The sequence below is a fragment of the Triturus cristatus genome, chromosome 2_1, assembly GCF_964204655.1.
Source record: "Triturus cristatus chromosome 2_1, aTriCri1.1, whole genome shotgun sequence".
NCBI lineage: Eukaryota > Metazoa > Chordata > Amphibia > Caudata > Salamandridae > Triturus > Triturus cristatus.
The window spans coordinates 29,551,364-29,567,411 of record NC_140581.1 but is presented as its reverse complement, the minus strand read 5'-3'; the positions used below and the strand labels follow the sequence as shown (position 1 = coordinate 29,567,411).

The 16,048-nt window shown below is 49.8% G+C and overlaps 1 protein-coding gene across 1 annotated transcript in view; it reads right to left on the bottom strand.

Moving 5' to 3' along the window:
- Positions 1-16,048, bottom strand: part of NPR2 (natriuretic peptide receptor 2) — a 571,736-nt gene that overhangs the window by 14,465 nt on the left and 541,223 nt on the right. Inside the window, exons 20-21 of the mRNA XM_085627733.1 lie at positions 15,279-15,377; positions 8,275-8,366 (exon numbers count right to left, since the gene is read on the bottom strand). Of these exons, the coding sequence (XP_085483859.1) occupies positions 8,275-8,366; positions 15,279-15,377 (191 nt within the window). The remainder of the gene's footprint in view (positions 1-8,274; positions 8,367-15,278; positions 15,378-16,048) is intronic.

Here is a 16,048-nt window from a genome sequence, read left to right as displayed (position 1 = left end):
GGTCTGTGTGCCACATCGTGTATCCCGCCTTCAAATTTTCATTCGAGATCCCGGAAGAAGAAAGAAGAACAAATGATGCTATATGAACAGATTGATGGATTGATGAAAATGGATATTTCATAAGGGTCCGTAGGGGACAAGGAGGGAATGAGGAAATATGAATTTTATGATCAGTTATGTCCCCTATCTTAGACCCCAACGACGCCATGTACATGCTACAAGTACATGTATGTTCCCTCCAGTTCCAGCTATGAAGACGCAAATACATGTGCGTCCAACGCCAACATGTCCTCTTTCAGATCCGCCATGAATGGGTCAAATAGTCCATTCCTAAGTATGATTGGCCACCGACTTTATATGGTTCACTTTTCACGTTTTACAATTCAGGCGAGTAGGCCCTGAATTCTGTCATCAAGCCTTTTCCTGCTTCTGCCTCTGAAATGCTCCAGCCTGGACCTGCATCCGTGTCCATGAACTTTGTCTTACTCCCTGCGCGGCTAGCGGTGCCTGACGCGGCCTGTTGCCTGCCAAAAACTGTATTCAGCCTTCAAGTTATCTGCTCCGCTCCTCATCCAATGCATTCCTGTCTAGTAGTTTAGGTAAACATCCTTCCAGCTACCGAGCAAAGGGCTCGGCCTCGCTGTCTTTATGCAAGTAATTCATAGCCCCTGTCACCATGGAAGATTCCTGCCCCCTCGCATCTCATGTAGACACATAGACGCTTGTACATGCACTAACAGTCAGTATAGAATAGATTCCGTCCGAGAGACTTTTCCTTTTGGATAAACCAGTTCCTTAAACAAAGATATTAGATACAATTTGGGATTAGGTTGACCTGACCCCCCAGACTTCTGTCTCCACATGTAGAGCTAAATGTCAATTCCCCTTCACCCTCTAGTTGCACGTCAATCACACGTCATGCGGCTGCGCGCGCATCTCTGCCAAATATTTCTGCTGACACTGCAGGATTCTCTTATGGATCCACCCACTTGTGACATCATTTTAAATGACGTTTCTAGTATACGCCTGTATTTACGCCTATTTTCATTACGTATGTGTATTCTTATCTGTATTATCAGCTGTTACGCCTCCTGCATCTGTCTTAATGCAATGCTTTTCATATATATATTGTTACTTATCAATAATGTATTGCCTATCCCTTCCTGAACCTTCGTGGTGATGGAATAAGATTGCCTGGTTCGAACTATAATTCCTTTGTAAGGAATAAAGCCCTTTTCAGAACCTCTAATACCACGGATTCTGCCTCTTATTTTGACTGAGTTATTCTTACTAGACTTTACCGCATAAAAAAATAGTACAGGTAATTTAAATATTTACCACAATTGCTCACTGTAAACAGTGGCTGTTCATTGGTCAAAAGTCTTGGTAGTCCCTCCTTAGTACCGCCTTGTCTCATTTTGTACCTCTCATGGCGACACCCCCCGTTACGTGTGTTGTTACTCGGTAGGCTTTCATTTCAGCCTCCAAACACTATTTTCTCTGATAGTTTTGACCTGCCTGCTGTTGCAGGCAGAAAATGCTCTCTCCTAACGCTTATTAAAAAAATTTGAGCACGCATTTGCAATGTAATAGGTCTTCCATTTGCGAGAGTTTAAGCTATTGGCATTGTAAAGGACAATGCTTTTTATGTATCTGTTTTAAAAACGACATATACATAAAAGGCATTGTCATTTACAATGTCAATGGCTCAAACTCTCAAAAATGCAAGACCTATTGCATTGCAAATGCTTGTTTATCTTTGCATGTGTGCTGCATTCTGCAGCATACATACAATGAAGGAATGCTGGAAGGTATACGTGAGCACACAAAGCCAGACAGACCTTTCAACACTCAGCTATGTAGGATCAGCGAAAGGGACATAACACAGAACCCTGCAGCCCTTTGGCTCAGAGAAGGCCACCTTTCACAGGCCCCCATTCAGCATAAAGTCTGTGAATTTTTGTGAGATATGGAATTCTCAGGAGTTCCTCAGTAATTCTGCAGGGGGATCCCGTCATTTTGTTATATGCCACTGACAGAAGACTTATCGGGACCCATCCTCGGAAACACAGACATACAGGCACCAGAACACACAGACCGAATAAAGCCACTCAGAGCCATACAGCGTAAGGAAAAGAGAGTAGTCAGAAAATGAAAATACCCCCACACTTGAACCAAAGCTCTAAGACACCAAGCAAGCGAAACAAGTCATCTCAACCCTACCCACAAAAGCTTGTCTAGCCAAAAATCTATCCACTCATCTTTCATCCTTCAATCCACCGGCTGATAATCACTATTTTACCTTTAAATTCTGTCATCAATTCAGTCCCTCATCCAACATTCAGTCTGTCATCATTCTGTCCATTCATCCCCACTCCATATCCAAACATATCCATCTATCTTCAAACATATTCACCAAACATATCCATCCTTTCACTCAGTTATCCATCTTTTCACTTATCCATCCATCCATCTACTCACCCACCCACCCATCCATCCATCCACCCTCCCATCCTTCCTTTCACTCACTCACCTTTCCACTTTAATTATGAACCTGTGTGTGCTGAGTTGCAGGCAGAAGAGGCTTAACAAAAACCCCACCCGCTGTTACTGCTAAAGCGGGGGTTGAATATTCCCCTGAGACCCGCACATACAAAGGCATACAGGCATCCATGCACAACAGCAACAGGCATACTGGCACTCATTCACATAGGGCAAGGCATGTACACACCCCTGCACACAGATACAAGCATACAGGCACTCATTCACATAGAGCAAGGCATGTACACACCAGTGCCTACAGACACAGGCATACAGGCACTCATTCACATAGGGCAAGGCATGTACACACCCCTGCACACAGATACAAGCATACAGGCACTCATTCACATAGGGCAAGGCATGTACGCACCAGTGCACTCAGACACAGACATACTGGCACTCATTCACATAGAGCAAGGCATGTACACACAAGAGCCCACAGACACAGGCATACTGGCACTCATTCACATAGAGCAAGGCATGTACACACCAGTGCCAACAGACACAGGCATGCAGGCACTCATTCACATAGAGCAAGGCATGTACGCACCAGTGCACTCAGACACAGGCATACTGGCACTCATTCACATAGAGCAAGGCATGTACACACCAGTGCCCACAGACACAGGCATACTGGCACTCATTCACATAGAACAAGGCATATACACACCAGTGTCCACAGACACAGGCACACAGGCACTCATTCACATAGGGCAAGGCATGTACACACCAGAGCCCACAGACACAGGCATACTGGCACTCATTCACATAGAGCAAGGCATGTACACACCAGTGCCAACAGACACCGGCATGCAGGCACTCATTCACATAGAGCAAGGCATGTACACACCCCTGCACACAGATACAAGAATACAGGCACTCATTAAGATAAAGCAAGGCATGTACACACCAGCGCCTACAGACACAGGAACACAGGCACTCATTCACATAGGGCAAGGCATGTACACACCCCTGCACACAGATACAAGTATACAGAGACTCATTCACATAGGGCAAGGCATGCACACACCAGTAGCCTCAGACATAGGCATACTGGCACTCATTCACATAGAGCAAGGCATGTACACACCAGTGTCCACAGACACAGGTATACAGGCACTCTTTCACATAGAGCAAGGCATATACACATCAGTGCCCACAGACACAGGCATACAGGCACTCATTCGCATAGAGCAAGGCATGTACACACCAGTGCCCACAGAAACAGGCATACAGGCACTCATTCACATACGGCAAGGCATGTACGCACCAGTGCCCACAAACACAGGCATACAGACACTCATTCACATAGAGCAAGGCATGTACGCACCAGTGCCCACAGACACAGCCATACAGGCACTCATTCACATAGAGCAAGGCATGTATGCACCAGTGCCTTCAGACACAGGCATACTGGCACTCATTCACATAGAGCAAGACATGTAAAATGTAAATTGATACTTGTATAGCGCACTACTCACCCGCAAGGGTCTCAAGGCGCTTGTACAAATACCGCTGTGGAACCCATCCTGGCTTTCCCTGTGAGGCGTCCACTCCTGGGCACCCCCAAGGTGGAGGCCAGGCATCCTTAGCGTTGTGGGGGCCGTTGTGGAGATTAAGCAAGCTATTGCCCAGAGTTGCAGAGTGGGACTCCATGATTGGAATGGCACCGAGGCGAGAATTATCAGGTCCGTGGAATTTTTGAGCCCAAGACCCGCCGAGGCGGGGAATTGAACCCTGGTCCCGGTCTAGACCTCTGCATCAGGGTCTGCCGCTCTAACCATTGAGCCACACTTCTCCACTACAAACCAGTGCCCACAGACACAGCCATACAGGCACTCATTCACATAGAGCAAGGCATGTACGAACCAGTGCCCTCAGACACAGGCATACTGGCACTCATTTACATAGAGCAAGGCATGTACGCACCAGTGCCCACAGACACAGCCATACAGGCACTCATTCACATAGAGCAAGGCATGTATGCACCAGTGCCCTCAGACACAGGCATACTGGCACTCATTCACATAGAGCAAGACATGTACAAACCAGTGCCTACAGACACAGGCATACTGGCACTCATTCACATAGGGCAAGGCATGTACACACTAGTGCACATAGACACAGGCATACAGGCACTCATTCACATAGAGCAAGGCATGTAAACACCAGTGCCCACAGACACAGCCATACAGGCACTCATTCACATAGAGCAAGACATGTACACACCAGTGCCCACAGAAACAGGCATACAGGCACTCATTCACATACGGCAAGGCATGTACGCACCAGTGCCCACAGACACAGGCATACTGGCACTCATTCACATAGACATAGAGCAAGGCATGTACGCACCAGTGCCCACAGACACAGCCATACAGGCACTCATTCACATAGAGCAAGGCATGTATGCACCAGTGCCCTCAGACACAGGCATACTGGCACTCATTCACATAGAGCAAGGCATGTAAACACCAGTGCCCTCAGACACAGGCATACTGGCACTCATTCACATAGGGCAAGGCATGTACACACTAGTGCACATAGACACAGGCACACGGGCACCCATACACATAAGAATAAATATACAACCACACATGCACATAGGGCAAGGCATGTACTCTACTCACCCGTGCACACAGACAGAAAAATAATAAGTGCTGGGGCCCAAAGATTTGTTCATAAGCCTGTGACCGGTGCTACCGAATGGCGGGGTGCTGAATACCAAGGCTGAGCAATCTTGATTCCACCTCGTGCCTCTTTCATCCAACACCAGACACTCCTTGTCCCTATTTCTTTTTTGTCCCTGTTTGCTCCCTTTGTCACAGCTTATATCATTTTTATCTTCCTCCTTCTTTCCCTTTTTTGTGTTTTTCTCTCTCTTGCTCTGGTTCAAAGTCTGATGAAGAAAAATAAGTGTAGGGCCCCAAAACTTAGTGCCAGTGGGCCCATCTGCATCTACTGGCTCAAATTAAGCAGTGGGATTGACAAATATTCTGCATTACTTTCCTGCACAAATCAGGATTTGCGTTGAAAAGTAAATGCCAACAGAATACTTTGCCCCGGGTTTGCATCACTTTTGTGATACTAACCTGGTGCAAAGTGTTAGTAAAGTCCTCTCTCTGGGTTTAACACATATAGAGGCATCCAACAAAGCTCTCCGCATACTGCAGTCTACATACAACCCTGCAAGTTGATAAATCTGTCTTTGGCATCGGCGGAAGCTCCTGCCTCATGGAAACATGCCAAGGTCATCCCTTTGCTAAAAAAACGACCCTGGACGCCTCTAAACCTGAAAGCTTTTGCCCTATTTCACTGCTTCCTTTCGTGGCCAAAGTCACCAAGTCTTACATCAACTCTATCGTGACCAAATTTGTTGAGTGCAACAAAATACTGGACCCCTCACGGAATGGCTTTAGACCCTGCCACAGCACCCAATCGGCTCTGCTGGCTGTTACTAAACATCTGCGGAGTTCTCTGGACGGGGGCACACCTCAGCCTTGATCCTTCTCGATCTCGGTGCCGCCTTCGTCACTGTATCGCATAAGTTCACAAGAGATTGGCTTGGGAGACGCTGCCCTTAACTGGTTCGCATCTTTCCTATCAGATAGATCCTTTCAAGTGATTTCCCTCTATATGGCTCGGAGGTACATTCCGCGTGTCATGGGGTCCTGAAGGGTTCGGCTCTGAGCCGACGCTATTCAATATGTACATACAGCCCCTAGCGGGAGTTGCAAAGAGTAGGGGCCTCTCCATGGTCTCCTACGCGGATGATACTCATATTGCCAAGTTTCAGAATGACTTAATGGCCTCTGCGGGATGGATGGCAGCTAGCTGCCTACAGCTGTATGCGAGCCAATCCGAGATTCTTCTTTTGGGAAGAGACACGCATCTATGGAGTGATCGTTGGTGGCCCGCCGTGCTGGGCACCCCCCCCACCCCCCCGCCCCCTTAGGAAATTTAAAATACCCTGGGTGTCTGGGTTGACTGTGCTCTAACTTTTCAAGCACAGAAGAAATCAGTAGCTAGCAGTTGTTTTGGACTCCTACGCGGACTTCAGCCACTTCTTGAGTTCTTTGATGCTCAAACGCGTCAGACTATCATCCAGTCTACTATACTATCTAGACTGGATCACTCGAATTCCCATTACCTGTGTGCCAGTAAAGCTGGTATTAATCGCCTTCAGAGGGTGCAGAATGCCGCAGCCCGGACTCTCCTCTCCCTTCCTAAATTCTGTTCTATATCCAGTCTATACGTAAGTTGCATTGGCTTCCGGTTGAGAAGAGAATTCATTTTAAGACCTTGTGCATTTCTCATAGAATTCTCAATGCCTATGCCCCTTCCATTTTAGCTAACCTTCTTATCCCTTATGTACCGAAACATGCCCTGTGCTCCTCGAACCAACTTCTGGCACGTGTTCCCCGTGTTAGAAGAGCACGGGCTGGAGGTAGGTGACTCCGTACCTTAGATTCCTCTCTCTGGAACGCTCTTCCATGTACTATCACAAGCATGCACAATCATGGGGATTTCAGGAAGGCGGGAAAGACCGGGCTCTTCCCTGTTTAATCCTCAGCCCCGTCCCTCCTCCTCTGTCTGGTCATCTGTGGAATCAGCGCCGGGACGCCCCGTTGCTGGGGCAGCCATGCACATTACAAATTCCATAACATATATTAACTATGCCAAGTTTAATTTTCTACGTTGAATATAAGTCTGCTGTTTACAATATTGACAATTTTGCGTATTTTTGTTTCCTTTGTGAAAAGTCCATTTTAGTTGCATTTTAAGGCAAACCTGTTGCATCCACTTTGAATGATTTCATTCTTTGCTTTGCTTGCCTTTTGAACACTTTCCTTACTCTGTGTTTACTCTTAACTGAAGTCTTGAAGGATCCCATAGATTAAATTGTCCTAACGGACCATTCAACCACATAAAAGATAACTGGTCAGCCATGATGAAACCTGTTACCTACAGGCACTCTAGGATATTAATCCTTAAATACAAAAATGCCTGGCTCAAGTTGTTTCTGTGAGGACATGATTTTGTGGCATTGCAAATAAATGAAAATGTTGTTTGCTAGATTAGCACAATTTAACCTCTACACTCCATCCCCAAACCAAGACCCTTTTCTCTCAATCAACTTATCAACCAATTGCAAAGCTGGACATTTCACTTGTCTGGTCCCTTTGACCTCATGCCTAGATTCTCAAAAGACTTGTGGCCCAAACAATCTATGCTTGCATGCCAGCAGTTCATACAGGATCAACAGCAGGAACCAGCCTTTGTGACAGGCACCACCGTGGTCCTCAGGCGTTCCTAAAGCAAGCGACAGGTTTCCCGTTGCATCTGAGGGTTTACACCCTGCATGTTATGTGTTTTACCTCTTTGTAGCCCTACAGGGGGTTCTCTTTCTATGATCTGTCCTCCCTCACTTGCAGAATCCCTGGTAATTGGGAGGTGCCATGAAACTGCAAGTGATGGATTCACAAGGGCCTGTTGCTGTGTGTGTTGTGGTACACCCAGGGCCTGGAAGGACTCAGAATGTTAGTCTGGCAGGAACTCACATGCATTATCCTACCACCTGGCTTTGTAGAGTGTGCGTGGGGAACTTGATTCCATTCTACATCTCCACACAAGTTTAAATGGAAGCATGGCAACACGTTGAAGACCTCCAAGAGATGGTCCCAACGCTTCCAATGTTCCTCACTTCTACGTCACCTCCATGCAGTGACTTACCTTCATTTCTACGTCTCCTCGCAGCTCCAGGAGGAAGCTCCTGAACTCGTCCAGCACCTGCTTCGTTGTGTCTGAGAGGTGGATCTTCAACGCTGTCACGGAAGAGAAGAGAGCATGTAAGCGTCAACAACAGGATACCACAGACCAGTAGGGATCACAAGCAGGGCGAAGCCAGGGCGTGGATGTGTGACGCGGCTATCTTTAATGTGCGGATAATTCCTCAGTACCTCACATGCGGCAAGGGCTTAGGAGTAGAGTTCGATTTAAAGTTAGGGTTAGATTTCGGCTAAGCTTAATTTAGATGAAATGATTGTTGGTGTTTTAGAATGACATATTTTGCCTGTTCTTAAATGAGGTGAAATGCTGTAGAACCTGACATGGTACATTTCAAAGAATTCAGATGATGTGATGGGTGGGTTGCGTGTTAGAATATAGCACACAGAAAAATCGTCTGATGCAAACATTGTGTCCTAAATATTGTTTAGCAAAATATTTACAAACATATTGTCCACTGGATGTAGATTTTATTAATTATATTTGAAAAATATTTTATATGTATTTTATAGACAATATTAGCCCATGATATTCATGTCATACGAAATCCTCACAATATTTTGGTAGCACAAGCACCGGAACAACCAGAGGGGGGATTAGCAGGGACTCAGTGGAAATTGCCGGCTGCTTTCACGACTGCCAATGTGCGTGAGAAAAGCTGAAGTGACGATGACTGCTCTTCTTGACTGTGAAGAGATCTTTAGATGTGCATCTCTTGGGGACTATTTGTAGATTTAAGGGCAAAACAGCTGGAGCCCCAGACCTTCTGCAATGGAAATGGGAGAAGGGGCGGCCTGACGTCTGTGCATTGCTGCCAACAAAGAATGTAGCATCACAGCTATCAACCGGCTGGCTAGTCCATTCCCCTATCCCTCCTGTGGCTACTCAGAAGTATCACCCCCTTTCTGGTCAGTTTTTGAGCTCTTATCCGAAGCAGCATTTCCTGCTGCCCCAATGTGGTGCACACCCAAGGTGGTGCATATAACATTCTTTTGACTCTACAGATGCCAGCGACTTCCACCAAGCCACAACAATCGGAAAATGTGTCTAAACCCAACTAATCAATCAATCAGGATTTATAAAGTGTGGCAAACCACCCGTGAGGGTCTCAAGGAGCTGGAGTTGCTCGCTACTTTGAGGTGATCCGTTTATTTGAACAGCCAGGTCTTGAGCCCTTTCTCGAATTCCCGGAGCAAGGAGGAGGCTCTGAGGTGCAACTGGAGCTCGTTCCAAGCTTTGGCCACCAGGTCTGAGAAGGATTGTCCAATAATGGATTTAAGGGTTGAGAACAGGTTGAGGGTGGGAAGGGGCATCAGTTCCAAGTGATCCCAAATGGAAAGTTTGGAAGCTGCAAAACTGCAAGTCATCGTTGATGTTCTCCACATACTGGGTGATGTTGACTCAACCTCTGGGTCCTACTCGACTCATCAGCAGCCTTGATTCTGCAGATCAATCGATCTTACTCGCCGACATATCAGTGACTCTAGTTGAGTCCGATACTACTGCACCGCTCACTGCTCTTGAAAACTGAAAGTCTCACAGACCATACCTCAAGCCTACACTTTGAAGAACCCCATGAGCCTTTCACCACAATGTAAAAGAGAGTGAGGAGGAGCGGGATGGGAGAGAATCTGAAAACGTGACTCGAGTATGTGGTTTGGTCCTAGAACGACTTCTACCTTTTAGGCTCTTTTGTTTTAGGCGACTCCTTCCCGATGATGTGTGTGGTTTCGCCCTCTGAGACAGAAATGTAGGGCTTATCAGTGTATTATTGCAAGGTTAGTCTGAGGTCTACTTTGGAGAGGATAAATACATATATGTGTGTGTGTAATAATATATGTTGAAGAAGTATGTATCTGCAACATAGGAGATATATATGGTGAACATACGTGTTAAATAGAACATTGAATAAAATGGGGATGGAGGGGCCACTGGGGAAAGCTGATGGAGTTGGGGGGGGGGGGGGAATTCAGAGCAGGATTTGACCTTATCCAATGCTCTTTTCCTGAATATTCAAGATTCCCCCACAAACTGCAGATGCCGCTCAGTGCATCAGCGCGGCTTCTGCTGGACATTCCCAAATATCGATCCGCCTCACAGGCGTCGGTTAAACTGCCCTGGTCGCCTCTAAAGAAAAGAGTTGGATTCAAGGCGCTGTGCTTGGACTTCAAGGCTCTACACAATGTTGGTCTGAATTGCTTGAAGGATGCATTTATCTGGTATTCCCCGCCAAGGAAGCTTAGGTCATCCACATCAAAGCGTTTGGTGATTCCTAAGATTAAAGCAGCCTCTTGGGGAGGTAGAAGTTTCACCTGGGGAACCGCCAACCTGTGGGATTCTCTACCTCTGAATCTGAAGGACACTCCCAGTCTTCTGTCCAGCAGGAAATCTCTTAAGACTTGGCTTTTCAGCAATTTGTCCAGCTGTTTGTTTTACCTTATTACAGAAGCAGCGCCAAGACGCCTCAGGGCACTCGAGCGCTACAAAACCAAAAATAAAATGTTTAACTCTTTGAAATCTGTCATTTATGAAGGAGTAAAGCTCGTCCTGGTTCTGTCTGAGTCACTGGTGACCGGCCTCGAACGTAACCCCATGGTTAGGCTCTGCCCCCCCAGGCTCTGAAAGGTCCGCCCATCACACTGGTCAATGCGCCCATGAAGAACACGACCAAAGAAGTCCAGTCTCACCTGCTCTGTGGGATGGAGAGATGCTCGCCGTAGCCTGACTGGATCGTGACGACACATCACCGGGGGTCACCGGCGGCAGATCTACGCCCAAGGAAGTCCTCCAACATGTAGATGGTCACCGGGGGCTCATGCAGACCCTCGGCATGAAGGTGCCGGTTCAATCCCAAGCGAGTACTCGCAGCACCGCATCACACCAGCCTGAACTTCTGTCCTCAAAGGAAGGCGGAGTCTACCCCACTACTCCATCGACTCATAGATGCCCTTGTGCGTCGGCCCCATAGTTTGGAATGGCGTGGCGTTGCGCTGCCCCAGGGCAGGCGTGGCTTTGCGCTGCCCCAGGGCAAGCATGGGGTTGCGTGCTGCTCCAGGGCAGGCGTGGCGTTGCGCCGCCCCGGGGCAAGTGTGGCGTTGCGCTGCCCCAGGGCAAGTGTGGCGTTGCGCTGCCCCAGGGCAGGCGTGGCGTTGCGGCTGCCCTGGGGCAAGCGTGGCGTTGCGGCTGCCCCGGGACAGGCGTGGCGTTGCGGCTGCCCCGGGGCAGGCGTGGCGTTGCGGCTGCCCCGGGGCAGGCGTGGCGTTGCGCTGCTCCGGGGCAGGCGTGGCGTTGCGGCTGCCCCGGGGCAGGCGTGGCGTTGCGGCTGCCCCGGGGCAGGCGTGGCGTTGCGGCTGCCCCGGGGCAGGCGTGGCGTTGCGCTGCCCCAGGGCAGGCGTGGCGTTGCGGCTGCCCTGGGGCAAGCGTGGCATTGCGGCTGCCCCGGGACAGGCGTGGCGTTGCGGCTGCCCCGGGGCAGGCGTGGCGTTGCGCTGCTCTGGGGCAGGTGTGGCGTTGCGGCTGCCCCGGGGCAGGCGTGGCGTTGCGGCTGCCCCGGGGCAGGCGTGGCGTTGCGGCTGCCCCGTGGCAGGCGTGGCATTGCGGCTAACCCTGGGCAGTGATTGGTAAAAGACAGAGCAGCTGCTCCGTCTGTCACTGCCCAGACTTCAAAGGGTTTAAAACGTAACTGCACACCCTGCAGGGAGGTGTCTGGGGGGAGTCCATTGGACTGCCCCTCAAGGGGCATACTGACTAGCACCACCTCTTTGTAGGATATAGTCAGTGCGTCTCATGTTGGCCTATTCGCCTGTGTACCTGCAACCATAATACGACGAAGACGCAGGGGCCAAGTGCGTGCCTCACCTGCAAGGGGCTTGTAGAGGAGGCACTGATGACTCGGCGCGACCACCATTAGTGGTTTATGTTCGACCACAAGAACCGGCGCCTGCCATGACTTGGCGTTGCCATGATTCTCAGTCGCAATCAGAGGTTCATCACGTCAAGAACATGTCCGCTGTGACTCAGGCTGGAGGGTTGGAGCCTTGGGTCCAGGGAAGACCCAAGGAGACCGGCCTTCCTCCAGGAGGCATCAGTGAGTGCGGCCACGGCCATCTGTGCCCGCGCTGCCTCCGTCAGCGGTCCTGGTGGCTCATGGTAGTGGGACACTGCATTGCCGAAGAGGCGACCACCAGACCACGGCAGGGACGGGCACTGCCTCTCCATCATAGAACCTTCTCTCGTGCACCCACAGTCAACACCTGCGTCCAGGTGAGCCTACAACGCACCGCAGGAAGTGCCGCTCACCGACCTCACAGAGATACCACGCGGAACCTATCACCGACCTCACAGAGATACCACCGGAACCTATCACCGACCTCACAGAGATACCACCGGAACCTAGAACTGTGGAGGAAAGAGAACTTGTGCCAAAGCAGGAGGAGCTACAAACTATACCAGAAGTGCCCTGGATGTCATCTCTGTTGAGCACACAGCCACTGGCCAGAGAGAGTGGGAGGAAGATATACCTTCTGACCCCTGCGGGCACCTGCATGTGTCTGTGCACCCTGATTGTGTTGGAGGGGACCGGGGAATAGTTTCAGAACAGCATTACGGGTTCAGGGCTCAGCAGGTACCTTCTTTCTGCTGGCTGAATGGACTCCCTGTGTAGTCTTTAGTTGTCTGTCCTGGTTGAAGTGCTTTTCTTCCTGAGTGGGAGCACTGACCGGCAATGATTGATGGATTGGGGTGAGATGTGTCATTGGTTAGGTCTCGCCTGATCAGGGCCGGACTGGAAACCCTGGCAAAGTGTTCGGCCGCTCCCCCCCACCCCCCACGTGGGGTTGGGGGTGCCGCCGAGCTCTTTGCCAGGGCCGGTTTTCGGCCGATTTTGTTACAGGGCAGATTTTGCAGCTATGCTGCAAAAACGGCCCTGTAACAAAAACAGCCCCCAGGGGCCCAAAACCGGCCCCCACCCATGCGGCGCAGCAGGGGATTGCCCGGTGCCCGCTAGGGCCAGTCCGGCTCTGCGCCTGACCCAGCGCATGCGCTGGTCTGGCGAGACTTATTGAGAGGGCTCCAAAAAGTGCTACCAGGCCAGCCTAGAGCTACAGTGCATGTGCGCGGGCGTGCGCGCCGCGCTTGACCGCGATTACTTTCACTTTCGCGGCTGCGCGGGCGCTTTGATGTTTGATCGCGATCACTTTCGCGGCCGCACGGCCGCTTTGCAAAGCCAATAGGTCTCGCTTTTGGGACCTTATAAGTATTTAGTTATGCAACTGTTGCATGGCTAAACACTTATAAAGTCCCAATAGGCGAGACCTATTGGCTATGCCAATGCTTGTTTTTGTTTTGACTCCTCCCCTCTCTGAAAAAGCCTTGGGATGTTTGCCCTTGCTGCCCTGAAGGTCAAGTGCTAAAGGGAGTTTCTGGTGCTCACTTTGGGGTCAGAAGTAAGGTACCCCCCCACCCCCCTCTCATTGTTACAAGTGGGGTCCAGTAACCCCGGGATACCCCGAGCTCCTGACAGGGTTCCCACAGGGAGTCCGCGCATTCCTCTGCAGGAGGCAGCCGCCGAGGGCGACTCCAGGGTTAATTATTCACCCACAGTAGCCAGCAGCTGACAATCTTTACACACTCAGCACTGGGGCTAATTAAATGACCCCGAAGCGCCTTTTGTTTTCTATCCCTTCTCGTCTGCAGTGTGCCCGTCACAACATGTCTTGGTGCTGCCCTGGACCGGCAGGAGGCGGGTCTCAGCCTTCAGCCTCAAGCATGTGTGGGGGGATTCTGCAGTGCCCTCTCCGGACAGCGCATGCAGCACCGGGTGCGCCTCCTGTCCTAAAGATGCGACACATCCCTTAAATGCGACTTACCTTCCGTGGCCCTGAGTGGCTCATGAATCCGAAGTAACGCAGCGCAAATCACTGCGTTGCGTCACGCTGCTCCAGGGAGGCCTCCCATGGGTGGAGTGTGGGTGTTCCCACGCAAAACTCATGGATTTTGGCGCATTCCCAGATTTACCAGAAGTGGATGACCTGGGAATGCCCCAGAACTGCTACGCCTCCCCAGGTGAAGCGTAACGAGGAGAAAGAGGTTTATTTCTCCTTGTTTTTCCTCTTTCTATGTGTGTTGCATTCTGGTGCCCCGTGGTGCAGGCGCGCCTGCGTTGTCAGATGGCAGCGCCAGCACTGGGACAGGGCAGGAAAGCGCCAGATTGTGTAAAATGCAGGACATTCCTTGCGCTTTCCCTGCCATGCAGCGCAGGGGTGACTCAATGCGCTGCGTGACATATTGGTAAGTATGCCCCACTCTGTGCCCCACCCCACCGACCCGAGCTCCCCCACTGCAAGCTGGGCACCCCGCACCTACGCCTGCCTCTGAATCACCTCTCCAGGCTGACTGTCCTTTCTCATCTGCATGACTTCTCCACTCGCTGACTTTTCCCTGCTTTTAACTTTCTAAGATCTCGCTCCCAAGGTGCCTGACTCCACTCTTGTCTACCTTCCTCATCACCTGCAAATGTCTCTCTCTCTCTTTCTCTCTACCTTCCTCATCACCTGCAAATGTCTCTCTCTCCCTTTCTCTCTCCCTTTTCCTTTCTCTGATTTCCTCTCTTTGCCATCTCTTCCTCGCTTTATCTTTTTCCCCCGCTGTCTCCCTTCCTCGCTTCTTTGTCTTCTCATGACACATTTCTCCTCTTTCTCACTCCCTCCTGTCTCACTCTTCTGCTTGCGTCTTTTTTCGCCCCCTTTCTGTATTTCCGCTCTAAGTTTCTGTTGTTCTCTGATCTTCTCTACTTTAGTCTAACTTTTCTCTACCCTTTCTCCCATTGTCTCTTTTATTTCACACCTGTCTCTCCCCTCTCCATCAATGACTTATCTGCCCTTGAAGCTCTAAGTTTTGCCTGTTGTGCTACATTTAAATCGGTGGAATGGAATATTATCTGTGGTTCTCACCTTCTCCGTTGGACTCCATCCGTGATGCCGTGTTCACGGTATCCCCAAAGAGGCAGTACCGGGGCATTTTAAGGCCCACCACTCCCGCGCACACAGGGCCTGAAAAATAGGGCCAGAAAAGAACATGTGAGAAGTGAGGCACAATTCACACTCCTGACACAGGCTACACAATTTTACAATCTCAAGACAAAGCAGAGGCACAGGGGCATGTGACGTGGCGCTGCATTTGACACAGTACACATACAGGCTTCGGTCCAGGCACAGGATATGTCGTAGCGCTGCATCTCACACAGATACGGATACAGGCTTCGGTACAGGCACAGGATATGTCGTAGCGCTGCATCTGACACAGATACGGATACAGGCTTCGGTACAGGCACAGGATATGTCGTAGCGCTGCATCTCACACAGATACGGATACAGGCATCGGTACAGGCACAGGATATGTCGTAGCGCTGCATCTGACACAGATACGGATACAGGCTGTACTTCTTCACAAATGCTTAAATGCCTCAGTTGTACAGGAGTACTATGCCACAAACCCAAAGATACTTAGTACTCCAGGGGTACCACTTCACATACTCATAAATATCTTAGTTCTCTAGGAGTGCTACTTCACAAAGTCTTAAATGCCTCAGTTGTAAAGGAGTACTACTTCACAAACTCATAAATACTTGGTACTCTAGGAATACTTCTTCACAAACTCTTAAATGCCTCAGTAGTACAGGAGTACTACTTAAAGTCCTCATAAATACTTAGTACTCTAAGAG